This window comes from Diaporthe batatas, assembly GCF_019321695.1.
Source record: "Diaporthe batatas strain CRI 302-4 chromosome Unknown Contig00017, whole genome shotgun sequence".
NCBI lineage: Eukaryota > Fungi > Ascomycota > Sordariomycetes > Diaporthales > Diaporthaceae > Diaporthe > Diaporthe batatas.
Window position 1 is genome coordinate 392,317 of NW_025408564.1, and position 19,595 is coordinate 411,911.

General features: G+C 52.3%; 5 protein-coding genes across 5 annotated transcripts; 2 read left to right on the forward strand and 3 right to left on the reverse strand.

The window, feature by feature from the left end:
• Positions 1 to 5,876: 5,876 nt before the first annotated feature.
• On the forward strand, positions 5,877 to 6,731 carry KVR01_011868 (uncharacterized protein; the record flags this gene model as incomplete). Its single annotated transcript, XM_044784488.1, has 2 exons — positions 5,877 to 6,453; positions 6,496 to 6,731. 2 exons carry the CDS (start codon positions 5,877 to 5,879, stop codon positions 6,729 to 6,731), a joined length of 813 nt encoding a protein of 270 aa, XP_044638949.1.
• An 807-nt stretch (positions 6,732 to 7,538) lies between these two features.
• KVR01_012020 (uncharacterized protein) lies at positions 7,539 to 8,309 on the reverse strand (the record flags this gene model as incomplete). Its single annotated transcript, XM_044784209.1, has 1 exon — positions 7,539 to 8,309. One exon carries the CDS (start codon positions 8,307 to 8,309, stop codon positions 7,539 to 7,541), a length of 771 nt encoding a protein of 256 aa, XP_044639101.1.
• A 1,622-nt stretch (positions 8,310 to 9,931) lies between these two features.
• KVR01_011969 (uncharacterized protein) lies at positions 9,932 to 11,983 on the reverse strand (the record flags this gene model as incomplete). The annotated part of the gene is made up of 4 exons (XM_044787140.1): positions 9,932 to 10,090; positions 10,505 to 10,621; positions 10,689 to 11,315; positions 11,642 to 11,983. 4 exons carry the CDS (start codon positions 11,981 to 11,983, stop codon positions 9,932 to 9,934), a joined length of 1,245 nt encoding a protein of 414 aa, XP_044639050.1.
• Positions 11,984 to 14,257: 2,274 nt separating this feature from the next.
• Positions 14,258 to 16,445, reverse strand: KVR01_012085 (uncharacterized protein). The gene is made up of 3 exons (XM_044786421.1): positions 14,670 to 16,445; positions 14,504 to 14,620; positions 14,258 to 14,448 (listed from the first exon to the last, which is right to left on the reverse strand). Exons 1-3 carry the CDS (start codon positions 16,297 to 16,299, stop codon positions 14,357 to 14,359), a joined length of 1,839 nt encoding a protein of 612 aa, XP_044639166.1. The 5' UTR covers positions 16,300 to 16,445; the 3' UTR covers positions 14,258 to 14,356.
• A 932-nt stretch (positions 16,446 to 17,377) lies between these two features.
• KVR01_012121 (uncharacterized protein) lies at positions 17,378 to 19,472 on the forward strand. Its single transcript, XM_044787594.1, has one exon. It carries the CDS (start codon positions 18,045 to 18,047, stop codon positions 19,263 to 19,265), a length of 1,221 nt encoding a protein of 406 aa, XP_044639202.1. The 5' UTR covers positions 17,378 to 18,044; the 3' UTR covers positions 19,266 to 19,472.
• Positions 19,473 to 19,595: the final 123 nt, after the last annotated feature.

Sequence of the window (19,595 nt, forward strand, 5' to 3'; positions counted from 1 at the left end):
CGACCTGGGAAGTGGATTCGGGGGCGGGTGAGCGACGACGCACGACACGCGGTGCTGCTGCGATTGGCCGATTGGCGGTTGTCTCTTCTCTGACAGACACGATGCTTCCCGCACCGTTTGACCTCAGCACATCATAAAATTTGGATTACACGCAGGAAGACCAGAAGAGAGCACGATGAAGTTGACTGCTGAGGCAATTTATTTGAGGTCTGGGGCCAAGACAGAATTTTGCATGGGCGATGGATCGACCGATGCGAGCCCAAGCGGGTATTGATTCCCTTATCTGTCCAAAGATAAGCGGTGGATGGGGCCGCTTGCGCGTGGCGACGAGGTTGACGGCGCGATCCGGATTTTCCCTCGGCCATGCCGATTGCCGCAGCGGCCAAATCCTGCCGTTCAAGGTTCAGGGTTTGGGGTCAGGACTCGCCCTCTTCGATGACGGAGCCCGGCTGGAGTCTCCAACTGGTCAGTCCAGCAGTCCAGCAGTCCAGCAGTCCAGCAGGGCAACAATAGAATCTTGTCCATTCCCGAACGTCAGCACTTGAGTGATGGGTCGTCGACCTTGCAAAGGTGGAGGCAAACCTTATCATGACGACACCATCCATCTCCGTCTCCATCTCCTTATCCGTCTCCATCCCCAGGAAGATCACGCCCCGGAAGCTAGCAGTGATAATCTGCAAAGATCTGCACGGCAGGTTCCCAGGGCAAAAGTCGACAAAGGCCTCAGTATCGCTGGTCTCGTGTCCGTTGATGCATCCTCTTGAAAGTTCTCTCATGCACCATCGTGTTGTGTCCTCGATCACGCCACCGTGCACAGAGGGAAGATGCCCTAAACTGTCGAAAGTAGCATGCGCCAACGACTCGACTCTTCAGAGGTGAGGAGATAGCGGCACTGCTACGGCAATGTCATCCCGTAGCAGCATGCTACAAGTCCGAAGTTCCGTGATGCGTCGAAGACTCCCCCGTAGATGGAGTAGTCAACCTACCATGTAGACGAGCTCTCAGCCGCGTCCCGTTCAGTCCTCAACCTCCCCGACCATGCGCACGCCGCCCTTCAGGCCAGTGCCCCTCCTCGACTCGTCAGCCTGCCTGTTGAACTTGCGCTTCGCCTCGGTGTCGACAATCAGCTTCTTCAGGTAGACCTCGGCCTCGACGGTGGCGCTGTAGGCGATAGCAGTCCAGGACCAGATGTTCTTGCGCTCGGCATCGGCGCCGGCGGCCAGGAGGGTCCTGAGCACGAGCAGGTGGCCGTTGCTGCTCGCAAAGTGCAGGGCCGTGTTGCCCTCGGCGTCTGCGTTGCGGACGGCCTGCTCGGGTCCGCAGGGGACGTAGGTCAGGAGGATCTGCAGGACGGTGTCGTGGCCGCCGCGGGCAGCCTCCATGATGGCGTCACGGCCGCGGATGTCGCGGCGCAGGATGATTTTGGGGTCGCGCTGGCTGAGGAAGTGGACGATCTCGGTGTGGCCGGCGGCGGCGGCGAGCATGAGGGCGGTCTGGTAGTCGTCGTTGAGGGAGGGGCAGTCGGCCTCGCAGCCGAGGGAGAGCAGCAGCTTCACGATGGGGAGGTGGCCCAGCGAGGCGGCCAGGTGCAGGTTCGAGTTGGACAGGCTGTCGGGGGAGGTGTCGGGGTTGTGGAGGAGCTTTGGGTGCGAGTGCAGGATCCGCTTGACGAGGAGGGCATCATTGGCGTGGATCGCACGGCGCAGGCGGGACGAGGCGTCGATCCTGAGGGCACGCACATTGGCGGGTCAGCTTGGGCAATGTCGACCGACACAAGAGGCGAGGCGAGGCGTGGGGTTGTTTGTGGCTGGACTTCTGACTTACATGGTGGCTGGGCTGGCTGTTGAGAGGACGGCAGCTTCGGAGAACAAAACAAAACAGACTTCCAGAGTTGGCTAAAGTCGGACGGACGGCGGCCCACGCGTCAGAAACGTGAGTGCATGGAGAGACGACGGGAGAGGGACTGAGAGAGCTCGAGGCAGGGGCGGCTGGACTAACAAACGGGCTGACGGGCGGCACTGCGGAAGCTAAGCCTACCTAGCCAGCCATCAAATGATATGACGCGACCCTTCCCGTTTGGCCGGGTGACAGCCTGACAGCTGACAACACAAGGAAGGCGCGGGGGAGGGGTTCCCCAACTGTGGAGTACATTAGCTAGTAGCTGCACATCTGTTATCTCTGACACACAGACCTCCGTGCTGGGAAAGCTGCGCTTGACTTATGGCTACTACTTACTTAAGGTGTGGCTGGAGAGGAGAGGTCAGCTTTCGACGCACGAAGGTCTGTAACCAAAATGCACCCCTTATAAGGACAAAGGGACGCCCATTTTACCAGCCAATTTTAAATTCGAATTTCTCCCCTAACAACTCTTTTCTCTCCAAGTAAGTACCCTTCCCAGCCTTAGATGATAATTTTTACTAACTTCTACTAGGTTGCACTCTATTTTTAAGGGAATTTGGGCAAGGCGACATGGGCAATTGGAAGGGTGACTTGGGTTCCCTTAATTGTTTTTTTGATTGGGTATACTGCATTTAATTAAACGAAGGGCTTTGGGAATAAAAAAACTTTAAAAAAAAGCTTTTGCCAATTTTCTTTGTTAATATGTTATTTCTATGTGGATTATTAGTTGGGAAGGTGTTGGGATTGAGAAGTGTTGAAGGAGGGTACTTTTTATTACTATACAAACTGGTTCCTTTGATTTGGATTTTTTACGTTTTGGTTTTAGATGTCCTTCCAAGCGTTCAGTACAGCTTTTTAGTAAGTAGACTTCTTAGCCAATACATTTTCTCTAAAGGTTTCCCCAATATTTGTCAGCATTTTGACTGCGCCAGCTTCCGCCACACTAAATAGGTGGGGAAAGCTGTACTAAAAAAACGCTTGGGAAAGGGGCATCTGAACATTTGAGATAACACATCTGCACAGACAGAAGTGACAGACAAGAGTGGATGCCGATTGATCTGCAAGCGCCCAGGCTGTGCGACCTCAGCTTCCTTCGACGACGCTTGGGCCACGCTTGCCCCAAACTCGATCCTCCAACCTCGATCGTGGCTCGCCAGCTGGCCTTGTTTTGCCAAAAGTGCAGCTCTCCCAGGGTGGCATGATAGACCGTTGGCACGTCCCGACTGGCTGAGTGCCAGATTGCATTGCCGCGCTAATGTTCGACTGGACTGGACATCTTCCCAAGTGTTTCCACCACCGCCGTCAACCACGGCTAACCGCTGCAGGCCGAACGAATATTTGTCGGAATAACATCACACCTCGGGCAGATCTCTGGGGTCGGCACGGTCGAATCCATGAATAAACTGCTGGAAAAGCGTGTCACCTCCCCAGTTCCATTGCTCTCTGCCTAGCATGTACGCCTTGCGCCAGCTTGATCTGCATTGATGGGCACGACGCCCTCAAGTGCCCCCCCCCCCTTCGGCATTTGTTTGCTGCCCAGCCTGAGGTAGGTATATATCTGTTATATAATGAAGGGGCTGCCCAAGGGAAGGCTCTGGGAATGCACTCGAGGCTGGGACCATGATATCTGGTCCGAATAGAGATAATAGTCTTCCAATAACAGTTTACCTATTCCAAGTTTCCCCTTCCTCTGTATCACCATGGCTTCGTTGGACCACTACTTGGCATCGAGGCAGTGCCTCTGGGATAAAGCCTCTTCTTCAGGCAACAGTTTCATCTCGGTATCGCAAATCATCCAGTCAAGATCCCCAGAAGCAGGTCACGAGACTGTGCACCAAACCCTTAGGAATAACGAGCTTCCAGCATGGCTTGATAAAACGACGACTTTTCCTTCTGTCAATGCCGCCACCAACCGCACAAGGCGAGTGCTTCGGGTTGTTTGGATCCCCCCACAATATAACCAAGCTGGCGTCAACGATGTCGGTGAGGGCGTGTTAGAACTCGTCACCCAGAGCTTCAGCCACCAACTACCACAGGCAAGATTCCGGGCCACTCTCCATGGCGCCGGCTCAGTTGTCGAGCCCTTGACCTCAAGGCGGTCCTTCTACTTCTGCAAACACCCTCATCTTGCAATAACCTGGTCGCAGGAGCCGACAACAGGCCTCACAAGCGTCATCTGTATTGCCCAGAGAGAAAGGATCGACATGTTTCGGGACCTCATGTCCTGCACCTTTATCCAGGCCTTGGCAACTCTCGCACACGTTCCAGCCCTAATGTGCTCCATCCTGTGCTATAGAGAGATTGACGGCCTCATGAATGATACCAAGCAGAAGATACGCCGCACCGAGGCCCGTACGGGACACCATCACTTCCCAGACCGAGTCGAGACGCCGGCCACTGGCGAGCTCCTCCTGCTCTCTGCCGATATGAGCGGTTGCTTGTCACACCTGGCCGTTGTCACCAGGAAGCTCGGTATCGCGCGCGAGTTGGAAAACTTTACCTTCCAAGAGTTTGAGAGGCTGCGCCAGGAGGCGAAGCTGGACGAAGAGAAGACCATAATCGACGAGTTCGTCACAAATGTCAAGTCGATACAGCAGAGTTCCGTCCTGCAGAAACTCGACGCCGAGTGTCTCACCCATCGTGCTCAGGTGCAACAAGACGCAGTAGGTCCCCAACAGATATTGTTGCGCTATATTTGGTCTAAATGAACGTTTCTAGGTTAAGCATCTCATTGCATCAAAGGATGCATTGGCTACTCAGGAACTTGCACAGGACACACGCTCCATTGCTATACTCACAAAGAGGGACTCGGGGAGCATGAAGGCCCTAGCCCTTATCGCAACATTCTTTGTACCACCCTCATTTGTCGCCTCACTCTTAAGTATCCCCTTGTTCAATCTGGTGTCTGCAGAAGACAATGACCATCTTGAGCCCGCAACGTTCTGGCGGAGGAGGGTACTTTTGTATCTTGCCATCACTGGACCTCTAGTATTAGTGACGTTTTCTGTTTGGGGTTTGCTCGTATATGGACGCAGATACAGGCGTAAGGAGGAGCACGCGGTGGAGAGCATCGAGAAACAGGACAGCTCATGTGGGTCTGAGGTCATGTCTCTGCTTGCGAGGCGGATGTCGGATGCTCGCCGCCCGTCATTGGCCGGGGATTGAGGCATCACTATTCGTTGGTGAGAAAGGGCGAGTAATGGGGAGCCCTCGGTTATCTTGTAGAAGACGGCAGCAGAGACATCTGCTGCAGTGAATAGCTTGATCCTTTTCCGAACCTGCTTCATACCTGCTCTGCTATCATGTCTAATGCGAGTCACGGCCATATCCGGCGGTCTTGCAGCAATAGTCTCCTGTTTGCGAGGTGCATGCCAGCCGTGTCTGGAAGGCGGGATACTTGACCTGTCATATCATCCTCGATGACCCCGCCCCTCAATTCCAACCTTCGATGCGAGTTGGGAAGTAGGGGTTAGATACTGGGAAGCCAAATGCACCCTGATACCAGAATCAACCAATCGAACATCATAATTCTTAACAAGTTCAACAGATGCGAGAAAGCTCATTCATCGATCCGGTATCTAGGTGCATCCGGTATCCCCGGACTAGACTCCAGAATGGCCTGAATGGGAGATGAACGTCCACTTTGCTCGATCACCAGGCTCGTTTGGAGGAAAAATCACACGTTTCCTCGGCAACCTGCATGACGGTGTGGGTCTTCGTCTCTGCTGTTCGTCTTGACTCGTGACCAGGGGTTTAAGGTGAGGTGGGCATCCTGCATCCAGCCGAGAGGCTATCTAGACCGGTGGTGGCTGGCCGTTTGATATCTGTTTTAGACAAGTACTAAGCTCAAGCTGTCCCTGGATCCAGACATCTGCTGGTGTTTTATTGATCCGTCACTCTTTTTTAAAACAAAACTTGTTGTTTAAACGAGACGAACATTACGGCCGTCCATTCTGGGGAAAACATCTACACTAGTGATGGCGGATGACGATGAATCTTGGCGTGATATCGACCCACGGCCACTGTTTACCGCCGCCATGCTTCGGGCGGGTCCTAGAATCAAGCGCATCAAGCTCGATCCGGGCATCAAAGATGAGCCTGACATCAAAGCCCAAGACGTGAAGTCCGAGCGGACCCCCGAACCCTCCAGCCCTCCCTCATCTGAAGCTTCCTACCCCCCTTCACCCGACGCTTCTTGCCCCCCTTCGCCTGCGGACTCCTGCTCTTCTCCACCACCTGAAGCCTCCTGTCCTTCTCCCCCCGAAGCCTCTCGCGCTTCTTCCCTCGAGGCCGCAGAGGTCGAGCACGGTGAGGCAGAGGAAGAGGAGGAGGATGACGAAGAGGGAGAGGAGGAGGACGAAGAGGAAGAGGGAGAAGAGGAGGACTCGTGCCCGTGTTCACCCGAGCCCTCCTGCCGCTCTCCCTCGCCCAAGCCCACAAAAGTCATAACAGAATTCACACGCGAGGCAGAATGCTACATCTGCGAGGTGCCCGCCGTCCTCAGGTATGTCGGCGACGACAACAAAATCAACGCCGGCCGCCCCTACCTCGTCTGTCCCACATGTTCACCGATTTATCGGTGGATTTGTTGGGCAGATGCAAGAGGCATATATGCCGAGAACCCCTTGTGTGAGTGCGAGGGCCGGGTCGCTTCCCGGCTGGAGATCATCTGCAAGAAGGACAAGGGAAAGTTCGGCATGGGTTTCTGGACGTGCGCGACGGGCAGGTGTGATTACTACTCGGAGAACCCCCGTGGAGAGCCTGGCGTGAGGTTTTATGGTGGCTTCTATCCGCGGTTGTCTGACGGTAACAAGAGGATACATGCTGACTAGAGTCTATTTCTGTGACATGAAAGTCCGGGTTGCTCGCGACGTTTGGGTTGGTTGATATGGTCACAGGTTCATGTCAAATTGGAGCAGTTCACTGTCACAATATGAGCTTTGATGGTGGATCGCAGTCCTGTGTAGGTATGAAATAATTGAACCATGCTTGCTAGACGCTTCTCTGGTGACATGACAAGTAAAGAAATAAATACTGCTCGATACAATCAGGAGGCCAAAACAGACTCGACATCCCCCCGTAAAGATGATGGACGTGAGAAAGTGAGCCTCGAGAAAAGGGTGGACTCTGACTCCTTGTCAAGTTCTTGTTGTAGCACTCTCTTGGCGGTTGTAAAATCTTCAACCGATTGCTTGTTAAGCCACCGGAAGGTCACTGCTGTTACCAGCAGAGTGAGTCCGAAGTACAGACCCAGCCATGGCGATATGGCTTGAGGGCTGTCCTGTGGCATCCAGCTGAAGAAGGTCATGGAGAAGAAAGTCTGGTTTTGTATCAGCACTGATTTGGTTGGGCTTTGTGTTTTCTTTTTCTTCTTTCTTTTTTTCATGTCCTTTTCTGTTTTTCCAGGGGGGGGGTGTGAGGTGGTGGTTGTAAGAGTCATCAGGGACCTACTCACGGCGAAGAATGTTCCAGGTAGGAATATCACGCCCAACCGCGAGATCTGCTTCATCTGGCTGCCGTCTGTCAACGCCGCTGTTGCAATACTGTAGTTCACTTGGGAATCGCGTCTTGTATAGTAGTTCCATTCCTAATGATAAGTCAGAAGCCATTATTGTTAAAAGCCACCTGGGCATGTAGTTTTAGAGCTTTCGAACCATTTGGGTTGCCATAGTCATGGCTCCAAGAAAGCCCTCACAGGTACGTCTCTTACTCTGGAGCTCATCCATGATGGCCTTCAACTTGGCGTCAATATGGGTCCCATCATCATCAAGGTCTCGTCGCCAGCCAGGGATGTCCGGCTCTCGGTTGCGCGCAAACTTGGGAAGCTCTTGGAGGTGGTTCCGCATTGACTGGAGCTCGGTGGCTAAGCTGACAAGCCCGTTTTTCAGCGAGGTCATCGAACGGCACAGTTGTATCGCATTGCAGTCCCTCTCAGTCATAGTCTTCCTACCATCGGCATTAGTCTCTTCTTTCGTGGGCTCCTTTGTGGTCTCTTTCTTCACTCGACTTTCCAACTCCAGGATCCTCGCCTCCAGTTCCGTGGCCTTGAGATCTATTGCGTCAAGGAACCGCGACCTCTCTATATCTGCAAAGATCATAGGCAGTACTAGGGGATGAAATGCTGACTTCGCGCAACGTTCCAACCACCATGCTCTTTCATCAATGATCTCTTCCGTGCAACCATACATGACTGCGAGCGTGAGGGGCTTGTCAAGGAAGTGTGTTGTGGAGAGTACAATATCCCTGCCATCATGGAGAGATACTGTGTCGGACTTGCAATGATACACTATGTATTGATTAGCAGAATCGCTGCGATCACATGAGATAGAGAGCTGTTTTCTGAGTCTAGTGGTTCTGGAATAGCCAATGACGTACCAATTGAAGGACTGGAACTCTTCGAATGCTGCCATGTTACCAGTCTGTTGCTGAAGACTGCAGTGGACTTTCTGAAAAGTAGCCAGGCCAGTGTTCTATGTTGACACAGATTCTTGCAAAAGGTAAGGAAGCCTCTACCGCTGTAAGGCAAGACAGTGCTTTCATCAAAAGCTGTTTTGACCGGGTCGCGATTCAGACGTTTGTGGAGGGCGAGTAACAGTGTGGGTTGGCATGGACTATCAGTTGGAGGTCGGGACTGTTGAATCTGATGAGCGTCCCAAAGCTCTTCGGGAGATACACGAGATCTGGACAGGGCCTACGCGTTGAATCCATGTCCCATACTCGTCTTCGGAGTTCAATGTGACTTTGTGGAATTCCACTTTGCCCTGTGCAGAGTTCCATGTATGAGCATGTGGGTAGGTAATGGCAAGAGTTCCATGTCGTGAAGAACGGATCAATATCTCACATCTTCAAACTTCTGAACTTTTATGGCACAGATCTCAAAGGTTTTGGTACTGTGAAAAGTGAAAGCACTTGCGTCACCTTCTGTGAAGTCTGTCTCCGAGACCAGACAGTCCATGCTGGAATGAATGTTGTTCGCTCAGGTGCCGTGATGAGAGGGTTGATAAATGTCCGTCGAAGGGAATTGTCGAGAGGATCTGACCCCGGAATACACATTCAGGTAAGTACACATGCCGACATGAATGTTGTTGGCATGCGGGGACTGACGTGAAGGTGCCACCAGGCCCTCCTGCACATGTGACAAGGGCCCAGCCGGCCTCTGCGTGAACGGCTCACTCGAACCACCAATATTCACAGTTTGGGGTAGTCCAACACCATATTGTCCTCTAGGGAGGCCGGATATATTTGTTTAGTTGCTTTGTGCTACACAATGTGCAGGCAAAGCGGCCCAGTATTGAGCCCCCGCTCTCTCGACGACCAGTTGCGAACACATTTGCACCTCCTACTCAGCATTGCCTCATGCGAACATGACCAGACTGCGCATGTAGTGTATTGAATGCAATGTGATGATTCATCTGACCCCGCCCCCTTTTGGATACGCCCGATCGATGAGCGACTTGCCTCGCACTGCCGCTGTTGCACCGCCTACATCGCTGGAAACCATCATTTCCTTTCAGGAAGATCCCTGATACTCGCTCCAGAACGCCCAGATTTACCGTCCAACGGTTTGGTCGAGCTGCGTTCTACTCACATGAGTCGAATTAGCCCACCATTCTGCCTACAGCTGCCTCCTTGCCGGTAGCCTCGTTGCTCCATTCTCACCAGCTTTGTTTTTCCACTTGTCTGGAGGCAGTGCCCACATTGATCGCTTGGTAAAGATTTGGCCGACAATCTGATACTATAAGTAGATCTTTCTCCTCCAAGAGAATTGATTGGAGACACCGAAATATGATGGACACCATCAGACACGTATTGAGCCTCTTTCCCTTCAAAAATAAAGACAAAATGGCCAATGTCGACGAATTCGTGCCTACGGACGTTTTCGACTCCCGATATAACAGTGTCGAGGTCCTAGAGACTTACTTGAGGACCCTTCCAGACAACTTTAGCCATGGTCAATATCAGATCCAGGTAATGTCACCGTCCACCACCGTTGCCCGTTCCCACCCATAGTACTGGTAGTTTGCGTAGGTACTCAATATTGGTTCGAACAGTCTATGGGCGGAAAGATTCGCCTGATGGCGCCACGAAAGCTTACACCTGTGGGTAAAATATCGCACGACGTGTTGACGTACAATTGATTTTTTATCTTCTTAGGCTGAGCGAGAGGCGGTGGTGAAAGAATTCCGCAAGGCTACTATGGCGCGACGCAGGGCTTGAAGAAAGAGAAATGGCGATACTACACTGAGTCTAATGTTGACATGGGTGTCAGGGCATTTCAGGGAACCCAGTGGCGAATCGCAGCAGGAAGCGTGAGGGGTAGGGCAGGCTGGATATTGGCTTTCAGGATTCTCATCTGTAATCACATTGTTGAGTAGAATTGTCCTAAGAGTAATGCGTTCGAATGATCTTTTCGTGACAAATATTTGAATGGCAAGAAGACGCCGCAGGGCCGCTAGTGAACAGCGATGCTGCTTTTGTTTTAAAGTTTGCATTGTGGTGTACTTCAAGCTACCTCGGTAACTGGGGCTGCCATGTGTGTTAGACCGTCAAGCTTGTCAACCGGTTGATGTCAAGTCCTTGTCAACCGCTCGAGGAATCTGTGAACCTCGGGAGAGCCTGCGCGGCCCTCAGGTTTTACAACCAGCATTCTCTCCTCTACAAAGGAGAGAAGTTTCCGTAGTTCATCAGTACATTTGGCGTCAGACTGGAGGCTCCTCAGATGCTGCAAGAATGAATGAGCATCGTAGGGTTCTCGTGCACGTGTGGATTTGTCAACCAATTTCACTCACCGAGATGACCCCATCCTTCAACTCAGGGACGATTTCGACTTTCGAAGAAACCCACAAAGATCGCAGCGTGGTGGCAGTCTCCCCATGTCTGACCTTCATCGTCCTACTATATCCAATCTTCAGTCTTCGATAGAAAGAAGCACCAGGCTTCTGTTTGGTTCTTTTGAAGAAAATATCTTCAACCAAATGCGTCGGCTGTGCGGTCACTGCTGAATTGTCCACTTCCTCTGCTCTCATCTTGCTGAACCACTCGATGCCCTCCTGGCCACGTGTGTACCAGGTGACAAATTCCAGGAATAGACACCCAAGACACCACACGTCGTAACTTAGAGTGATGTTCTTCCCAAAGTCTTTTTCTGGCGGTCGATATGTTTTGACATGCGCCACGCCCTTGGGTTTCAGTGTTACCTCAGGTCCGAGCCATTCAGTCTCTCCAAAGTCTGCAAGCTTAAGTATCACGCCGCGCTCCTCTGATTCGGGGGTTCGGAAACAGAGAATGTTCTCAGCCTTGATGTCAGCGTGCAGGAGGCTCTTTGTTCGCTCGCAATTTCTTTCAGCGAGGCCGTGAATTGCTACCAGTGCCTCGGCAATCCCGAGACATTGCCTGACAAGCCACTGATGGGAGTGCTGTTCGGTACCCGCAGTTCCTCCGGACGGTACACTCATTCCATTTGAGTTATTCGTCCTCCAAAAGTCTTGCAGACTACCCTCGTTCGCAAATGGAAACAGCATGTAGAATTGTTTGCGGTATCTGAAAGCTGCGAGAAGTGGGACAATTCTATCGTTCCTTGGCGAATCCAAATTGGCTTTAACCTCACGATCGAACCTTTCCTCTGCTAACTCGTCAACTAGTCTCGGTTTGAGGGTTTTCAGAGCGAAGAGTGTCCCAGAGTCTTGTGTCTGGTACGAGTTAGAGCTCATCTGTCTTTGGCGTCTTCTCCAATCTAACTTACCAAGTTATGATTTCCAGGATAGATCTCGATCTTTTCCACGAAAGGAACTTCGGCTGCCTCTTCTTGAGTTATCCTTTCTTTCTGCCTCCAGGGCAGTGAAACCTCGTCAGGGTATATCTTGACGTCCTTTTTTGACGCTATCCTGGTCAGAAAAGGAGTATAAATCTGCCATTGAAAATATGTGAAAAGCTCTCTGTCTCTTTTACAGAGCCCGAAGTTAGGGCATCCGGGCGAGCCAAAGTGAAGAGGCAAACTTCCATCGCAGAATGGGGGACTCGATATCGAAAAGAATGACGTGATGAGATCTTCTTTGCCGCACAGAAAGAGCGTTGCAAGAGTCATTCGTCCTCCCGTACAGGACTCGGAGTGACAGGAGCAATGCCCTGGACTCGGGCAGATTCTCTCGGACACATCTTGCCAATCAATCAAGTTCTTCCGATCTCTGTCCAGAATGCTTTGCAAAACCTCCCTCACACGATCCAGATGCAAGGAGTCAAATAGTGCCTGTCGTGGGATGAAACGATTACGTGCGTCGTTGCAATCCTCCTGCAGCATTCGCAAAAGCAATTGGGTGATTTCCTCGCGTGAAGGATTTCCGCTCCTTGCGACGCAGTGTGAGTGTGACGCGTTGCTCGGATTCGATTGATGCGGTGTCTCGGCAACCATGGTCTTGCAGCCAAGGGTGATGAAGGTGCGGGCGGAGAAGGTTGTTACACCTCGATGTGGCGTGGATGACCGGGTTTTGAGGCCATTTGACGGCCGGCTGCGCCGCCTAAATGCGAGGGTGGTAAGTATTGATGAGCTGCAGGTGATGGCACGCAGTACAGCAGCGATAACAGTGAGACACCGGAAACATCGTCCCCGGGGCAGCTTTGGATGAGGGGGATGTGTCTGACTTATATATATGTGAAGCAAATAGTAAATACTGGTGGTCTGTCGTTCTGCAGGTGGGTTGTCACAAATTCTAATTTAAACCCCATTTGCCCGATTGTAATTGTCAATGTATGAGCTCAAGATGCTGTACCGGCCGCTGCTGACAGGTTGACTCGCTTTGCGCACCTAGGTACCCTAGGTACCTAGGTACTCAGTTTCAGCCTCACTCTCCTCAAGCGAGTTTTTCAGACCAAAGCAAGCGATGTCATCCATGGATATTGAGAATTCGAGGAAGGGTTGTCAGCATTTAGCATGAGGGGCTGCGATCAAAATAGCTCTCTGTGTCAACCTGTGTTCAATGTTGTTTTTAATCGTACAGGCATGTGGTAACCCCTCTCGAAACATGTCACCAATGGGAGTTCTCTCCGCGCAGCCTGCTTCTGCGTGATACAAAAGACTTGATCATACCCACCCCAACGCCCAAAAATGCGACCTGCCACTTTCAACACAGAGGGTGGCATCATGGATGAATGTCTCGGAGCTTTTTCTGGCAACAAAACCAGACGCTGGAAGTATTTAGTTTGTTGCAAACTCGAGTATTCGTGCTGTACATAAATCCTCGAAATCTTTTATGTCCATCCAGCTCTGACATTATGGAACGGTTGGAAATGTTTGATTATCGTCCAGTTTGGGTGTGTTGGACAATCAGAATCGATTACCCAGGCACCCTCACGCTAGATAAGCTGTTAGAACAATCATTAATTTGATCTGAAACCTGAAGTTGCTACTTGGTGGAAAAGGACTCATGCTGTTTTCGGGTGTGATGCACAAGCCTTGACCAAGCGGGCGGACATGCAGTTCGTAACACTCTTGAACGCCCCCAACACTTAGATCGGAACCATCTTAAAACCCCGGGCGGGGTTTAAATACATATTCGAGATTGACCGGTGAGATTCAGCACCTGAGCCTCAACTACCCCACAAGGCTGCAGAGATGGGACGCCACCGAGGTATAACATCAGGCCCTTTGCAACAGGAAGCAATGATATCCATGCCCAGACATGAGACGTATGGCTACCCCTCGCTTGCTTTCTCACGCTAAATACTGTGGCATCGAAGCTTGCGCATTCGTACTTAGGTATTCCTCGAACTCACGTCTGTTCGGAAATCGCCAAATATTCCATTATGGGGTTCTTTCGCAACCCCCTGTCTTACCTTGACCCTAGGAGACCAAGCATTTCCAGTGGACAACAATCGGTACCACGATTGAGTTCTGTCACATCTCAGGCAGAGGAGCAATACGGGCGGCCTCAGGTGATCCAAGGCTCATGGATAGATGAATCCAAATTGATCAACCTCCTCTACTCCAAGTTTGGAGACAATTATCATGTTCATGTAGGCACGCTGTGTTATCTTGACCATCGGCTGGGCTGATTGCTTTAGATGAGCCACAACAAATACAACGTATACGCACATGGGTCGCTGACGGAGAAGGAGATCAACTCATGCTTTTGAAGCAATTGATTTTGTCTCTCGTGTATTGTTCTAAGGCTATGAAGTCTACGTCTCTCTGCGTTTCAAAACCAACGAATTTCTTTCCGCTTACTCACATTTCCTGTCGTCTCTATCCTGGTTCTTCTTAAGCAAGAATCTCATTCCCTCGAAGGCCATGTTTCTATGAGTTCGCAAAATGTCTGGTCACTGATGATACACGATGGCAAGATTGTTCGAAGGGTCACCCCTGATTTGCTTTGCCTAGGCGCTTGGTGATATACGAAATATTTGATTCATTTAAATCGGAGACACTCTTTCACTGGAGATTTCCACGTCTGTCGTGACATATTTACGGGCTTCTTCCGGTCCGGGTAATCAGAAAACCCTTGAAGAATGTATGGAGCCAGTCTGCTTCTTGTTCTTGGAGGATGGTTGCGATGTCTGGGAGATAAGTGAGCTAGCTATCAAAACAGAGGATCAGTAATGAATTACGTACACTGATCGGGCCTGACTACAACAATTGTAACTGATTCATGGTCAACTCCGATTGTATCAAATGCGTAACCGTGCCCCGAGTTGTAACTCTCGTCGTCCACAAATACCTTGTGGATATCTATATTGGTTAATAATGAAGGTCCTGCAAGTGTGTATCAGGCACTCACTTTGAATGCTTTGTTTTCCTGTAATGGGCTTGAAAGCTTTCGGGATATTATCCAAACAAATGGCTGTTCTTTTCGTCTTGAGCATGAGCAGGCTCTCAATAATGCTGTCCTCGTCTTGGCCTTCACTCGTGAAAGCTCGGACTGTCGACTCCAGGGTCGAGGCCACTCGATCCAGACGGTTCCTTGTTTCTTGTTGTTGAATATCCCCAGCGAATACAGCTATCCTCCATCGGCGATCTGACTGGAAAACGCTCAGCAGCTGATGGACCTTCCCGTCGCTGTATCTAACCACTTGTGCGCTGGGAAGCCGCATCCCCACAACTAGTCGGGATTTCCGCTTGTCCCTGACTACCCCATTAGTCTTCGGAGTGTCTTCGAATGGCCATGTGATAATGGATTTGCTGTATTTGTATGCCTGACCAGCCATGTATCTCCCTGATTTCACGAACTGGTCTCGGACATAATCTGCCCCTGCCCCGTTGGTCGCCCCTGATTTAAAGATCTTGCTCCACATGCGATCAAACTCGATCAGCTCTGCCGCCGTCTGCTGCCGCTCGCTGACATACGTCTTGACCAACTCCTCGGTCGCCTGGCCTGAAAGGTAAGAACCCAACTTCCATCCGATGTTGTACCCATCCTGCAGGCTGACATTCATTCCTTGGCCTGCTTTTGGACTGTGGGTGTGGCACGCATCGCCCGTTAAGAAGACACGGTATTGCTCGTGAAAATTGTCTGCAAGCCTTTGTCCAATTTGGTAAGCGGACCACCATGTCGTCTCTGCGATGTCCATTTCATATGGTCTGAATATCAACTTGGCTCGTTTCTGAAGGTCTTCCAACGTGACTTTGCTTGCCACGGTGTCCGGCGGTAGTTCGATATAAAATCTGACAAGGGAGTCACCTTCGCGAGGGATAATGATCAGATTACCGCTCACGGATTGTATGACGGCTTTCTTGCGGATGTCGGGGAAAGTTGTCCGGGGATAGAGGTCCATAACACCCCAGATGGCGTCGGTGGAGTCACCAAGCATCTGAAAGCCCAGAGCTTTGCGGACGGCCGAGTGCGCACCGTCGCATGCCAAGGCATACTTTGCGCGAAAGACCTGCTCGACGCCGTTTTTAAGAGCCGTAACTGTGACTGGGTACGAGTCTGGATCGCCTGCGGCGTTTTTGTCCACATGAACGGATTTGACGTCGTAGCCGTAGTCGATCTCTGCACCACCGCACCTCAGCATCTCTTTCGTGATCATCTCATTAATGCGAGCCTGGTTGAGTATAACGTGAGGCTGGTGACTCAAACCAGGTTCGGTGTCCGGGGCGTAATGAGACCATTTGATGCCGCCGTTCTCGCCATCGCGGAGTTTCGTGTCCTGGTCCGGAGACCAAAAGGCCAATTCCAACACATGGTAGGATTCCCGCAGGAGCTGGTCGGACAGTCCAAAACTTTCGAATATCTCAACCGTCCGGCACTGCACTCCGTCAGCCTGCCCTTTGACCAGGGGCCCGTCGCGGCGCTCAAGAACTCGGAAGGCGATGCCGTATTTCGCTAACCAGAGCGCTGCTGTCAGTCCGGCGGACCCGGAGCCGCAGATCAGAACGTCGGTCTGGAAGATGCTGTGCGAGTCGACCATGATGGGCAGAGATTTCTTTGACTAATTCCCGCGACTTGTTCAGTTCAATGATGTGAGTCCAAGTCCAATTTCACTTCGCAGCAGGGACGAGAGGGCACTGCATCGATTTCTCTAATATTGAACCCTTCTATGGGTGTTTGTAAGTCTCTTTAAATAAAGCAAAGGCATCACGAGACTATATGACAGCGCTTCTCAGCGTAGCTCGCATCGACGTCGCGACAGCGAGGCCGGATTTTCATATTCCCCGGCAGTAATGGCTGCGGGGAAGTAAGCCTACCTCCGGATGGTCTCGCTGGCAGTCCACATGTCCCAACGTGTGGAGATAGTCTAATGTCCCCGTAAGCTCCATTGCTAGGGGTTTCATCCGGCAGCAGTTGTAGGCAGTTCACCTTTATTTAAAGGGCGAGCGCGACGACCGACGAGCGAGACGCAAACGAAATGAACAGTCCGAGAATTCCGAAATCCCTTTTCCGACTGATTTTGCGGAGGATCCAGATTCAGCAATAGCGCTGGCACGGAGTCAAATCGTCACGTCCTGCGAAGCCAGCCTGACCCGAAAAGTGCGGACCTCGTGCAGCAAGGATCCTTTGGAAAGACGGAGTTCGCCCACTGTTGATCGATATTGAGGATCAAGTTTCGCTTCATTATAAATATTGGAACAGCTGTCATGTTAGGAACATGCATGATTGCACCCCTTATAGCATTTCGGCAAGGCCTTACCGAGGCAAATGTGAGTGGGTCAGAACCCATATTTCACCAATTTACCCGGGTGATGTCGTCGCGCAACTTGAAGTTTATTGTCACCTAACCCACTCCACAGGCTCGTGGCATCGTCGCTGCCAAGGTGCACATGTACTATCGTATGGCCAACGCACTACACAAGGTCCCTCGATGCTCCATATGTTTCCGCGAACTGAAACTATTGTTCAGCTGTGACGTGCTCATATCAAAATGAAGCCTTTGTTGTCACGACAATCTGACGCTACCGACTCGGTTCCCAGGTCGACCAAACTCTCGGTCCAGAAGCCGGCATGATGCCTGGTCAGAGTGTGTGGTGGCCCTTATCAGAGCGTGTCCACACTATCTCGGCCGTAAGCTTTTAGGTTTGCTTGCATGAATTGGGCCGATTCCCTGTGCCAAGCCGCGATCGCAACGCCTCCCGATGGCAATAATATTCATGCTCACCTCCGAGATGTCCCACTTCGCGGCCCAATACCGGGCCTCAGGCGCCCCCTGGGGAGTCTCGAGTTTTGTTTTGGCAGCTTGGGGCCCGTTGCTGCCGCGGAGCCCAACTATCCCTGAGATACACCACAAGTCAGAGGCCTGGTTGCAGAATCTGCTCGCAGCGTCGAGGTCCCCTAATATCTTAACCCCGGTCCCATGCATCTCGCATGGTTAGTGCCCTGCTCGTCTCATGACACATTATTAGCATCGCGACTAACAGCCCAACGTCATCATAACATTGCAACTACCACTTCCGGGAGCGGGTCGCCCGTCTTGCTAGTACAATGTTAGGGTGCCATCCGCTTCGCACGGCGAGATCGATGGCAGGACCTCTTCACCGACACTCACCATCCGTTCGGTGGGAACAAACACCAGAGAAAGCCCACGGATGATACCAAGTGTAGGACGTGGGAAGCTGTTGGGATAACTCTCGAGTGTCACTCTTTCAGCGCATCAAACCCTTCCTCGAGGCCTAATCACCACCAACGCATGGTGTTGAACAGCACCCAACACAACGAACCATGGACACCTCGTCTGGACCAACATCCTTTCCAGTCACCCTGTCCTACATATCCTTCGTAATAGGAATAATCTCCTTCATAATCACAGTTCTCAACCTCCTCGCCCTCTACGCAAACTTCCTAGGCACCGTCCGCAGCGCCCCAGTCGAGATCCGTGATGCCCTGGGGAACCTACGGGCCCAGCTCCTAGAAGAGCGTGAGGCTCTCCGCCAGCAGACCCGCGAGCTACGCAACAGGAAAGCCCAGATGCGGAGCCAACGCCCGCTGCACCCAGCACACGCAGGGCGGGCACGCAGCACGAGCCGCAACGGCCTCAGCCCACGGGCCAGCAGCGGCAATCTGCGTGGGGCCAGCACATACGCGCTGACATACTCGGAGCAGACCCTCGGCCTGCACTACCAGACCGTACGGGACCTGTGGAGGCAGTTCAAGAGCCTGGAGCGGCCGTTCCTCGTCAGGAGCGGGGGCCGAGCCGAGGCGCTGCGGAACGCGGACGCGTGGGCTGAGAAGGACTTCATTGACGAGAAGACGATCCGGGAGGAGGACATTGAGATGCACGGGGATACTACGAGCTTCGCGGACTGGTCTGCCGTGTACCGGTGTGACTTCTCGCACCGTTTTATCTGGTGGCAGAGCAAGTCGGATGTGGTCAAGCTGGCGGACGAGGTGCAGCGGGTGATGCTGCGCAGGATGGAGCGGGAAGTCACCTGTATGCGCATGATGCTGAAGCAGCTTCGCGATGGTGGTGATGGGCCCGAGGAGATTGCGAGTCCGCGGCTTGATGGAGGAGGAGGAGGAGGCGGCGCAACGGCGTCTGGAAGGGCTGGCAGCCGGGGTCCTGTCCCGCTTGGGATGCGAAGGAGGCCGACAGCGGAGAATTACAATGTCTACGAGTCCTCCGAGTCGAGCAGCTCCACGACTGGGCCAAAGTCACAGCGCCGGCCAGACGAGAGGGATCCGAGGGTCAACATGACCGAGGTGAGGCAGGGTCGCCCTCCGTCCCGGCCTGGGCCTGGGCCTGGGCCGGGGCCGGGGCAGGGACCCGAACTGCGTTATACCGGCGATGGGTGGAGGCAGGGTCAGTTCACAAGAGTCGTCCAGGTTTCTCCTCGAACTAATGCCCCGCCGATACTTGAGCCGCCACGACCTTCGAGACCCAGGACGCGTTCAGGTTATGATGGACCACCAGGGCCACCTTCGCCGTATGACAGGAGACGGTAATTGTTGTGATAGCGTGAGCATCACGGGTCACGACCGGTCTCGCGGTGCAACATCGTAATTGTTCGAGGTCTAATAAGGGTTCTTCATCTTGTGTCGGTTACACCAATTTAGAAATATGGCCCCGAGGCAGCCTTCATTGCCTGCGACCAGCAGTTTATACGAGTAGATACTTTGACTCATCAGATTTGAGCACGAGCAGATAGATTTGCGAAGCGGTGAATGACAATCGTATTTTGACTGAGAGTCAGGGCCATCTCGGACGAGGACAAGAATATGAAAACTACCAATCCAGAAGTCGAAAGTAGCATCCAAATACCTTTCGGCTGCAGA

Bases quoted from the DNA above. Each gene is read 5' to 3' on its own strand.
- KVR01_012085 (XM_044786421.1), bottom strand. From the start codon at position 16,299: ATGGTCGACTCGCACAGCATCTTCCAGACCGACGTTCTGATCTGCGGC. The intron at 14,621-14,669 runs GTGAGTGCCTGA...TAACCAATATAG, and splicing joins AGGAAAACAAAGCATTCAAA to ATATCCACAAGGTATTTGTG. The intron at 14,449-14,503 runs GTACGTAATTCA...CTTATCTCCCAG, and splicing joins TGTAGTCAGGCCCGATCAGT to ACATCGCAACCATCCTCCAA.
- KVR01_012121 (XM_044787594.1), top strand. From the start codon at position 18,045: ATGGACACCTCGTCTGGACCAACATCCTTTCCAGTCACCCTGTCCTAC.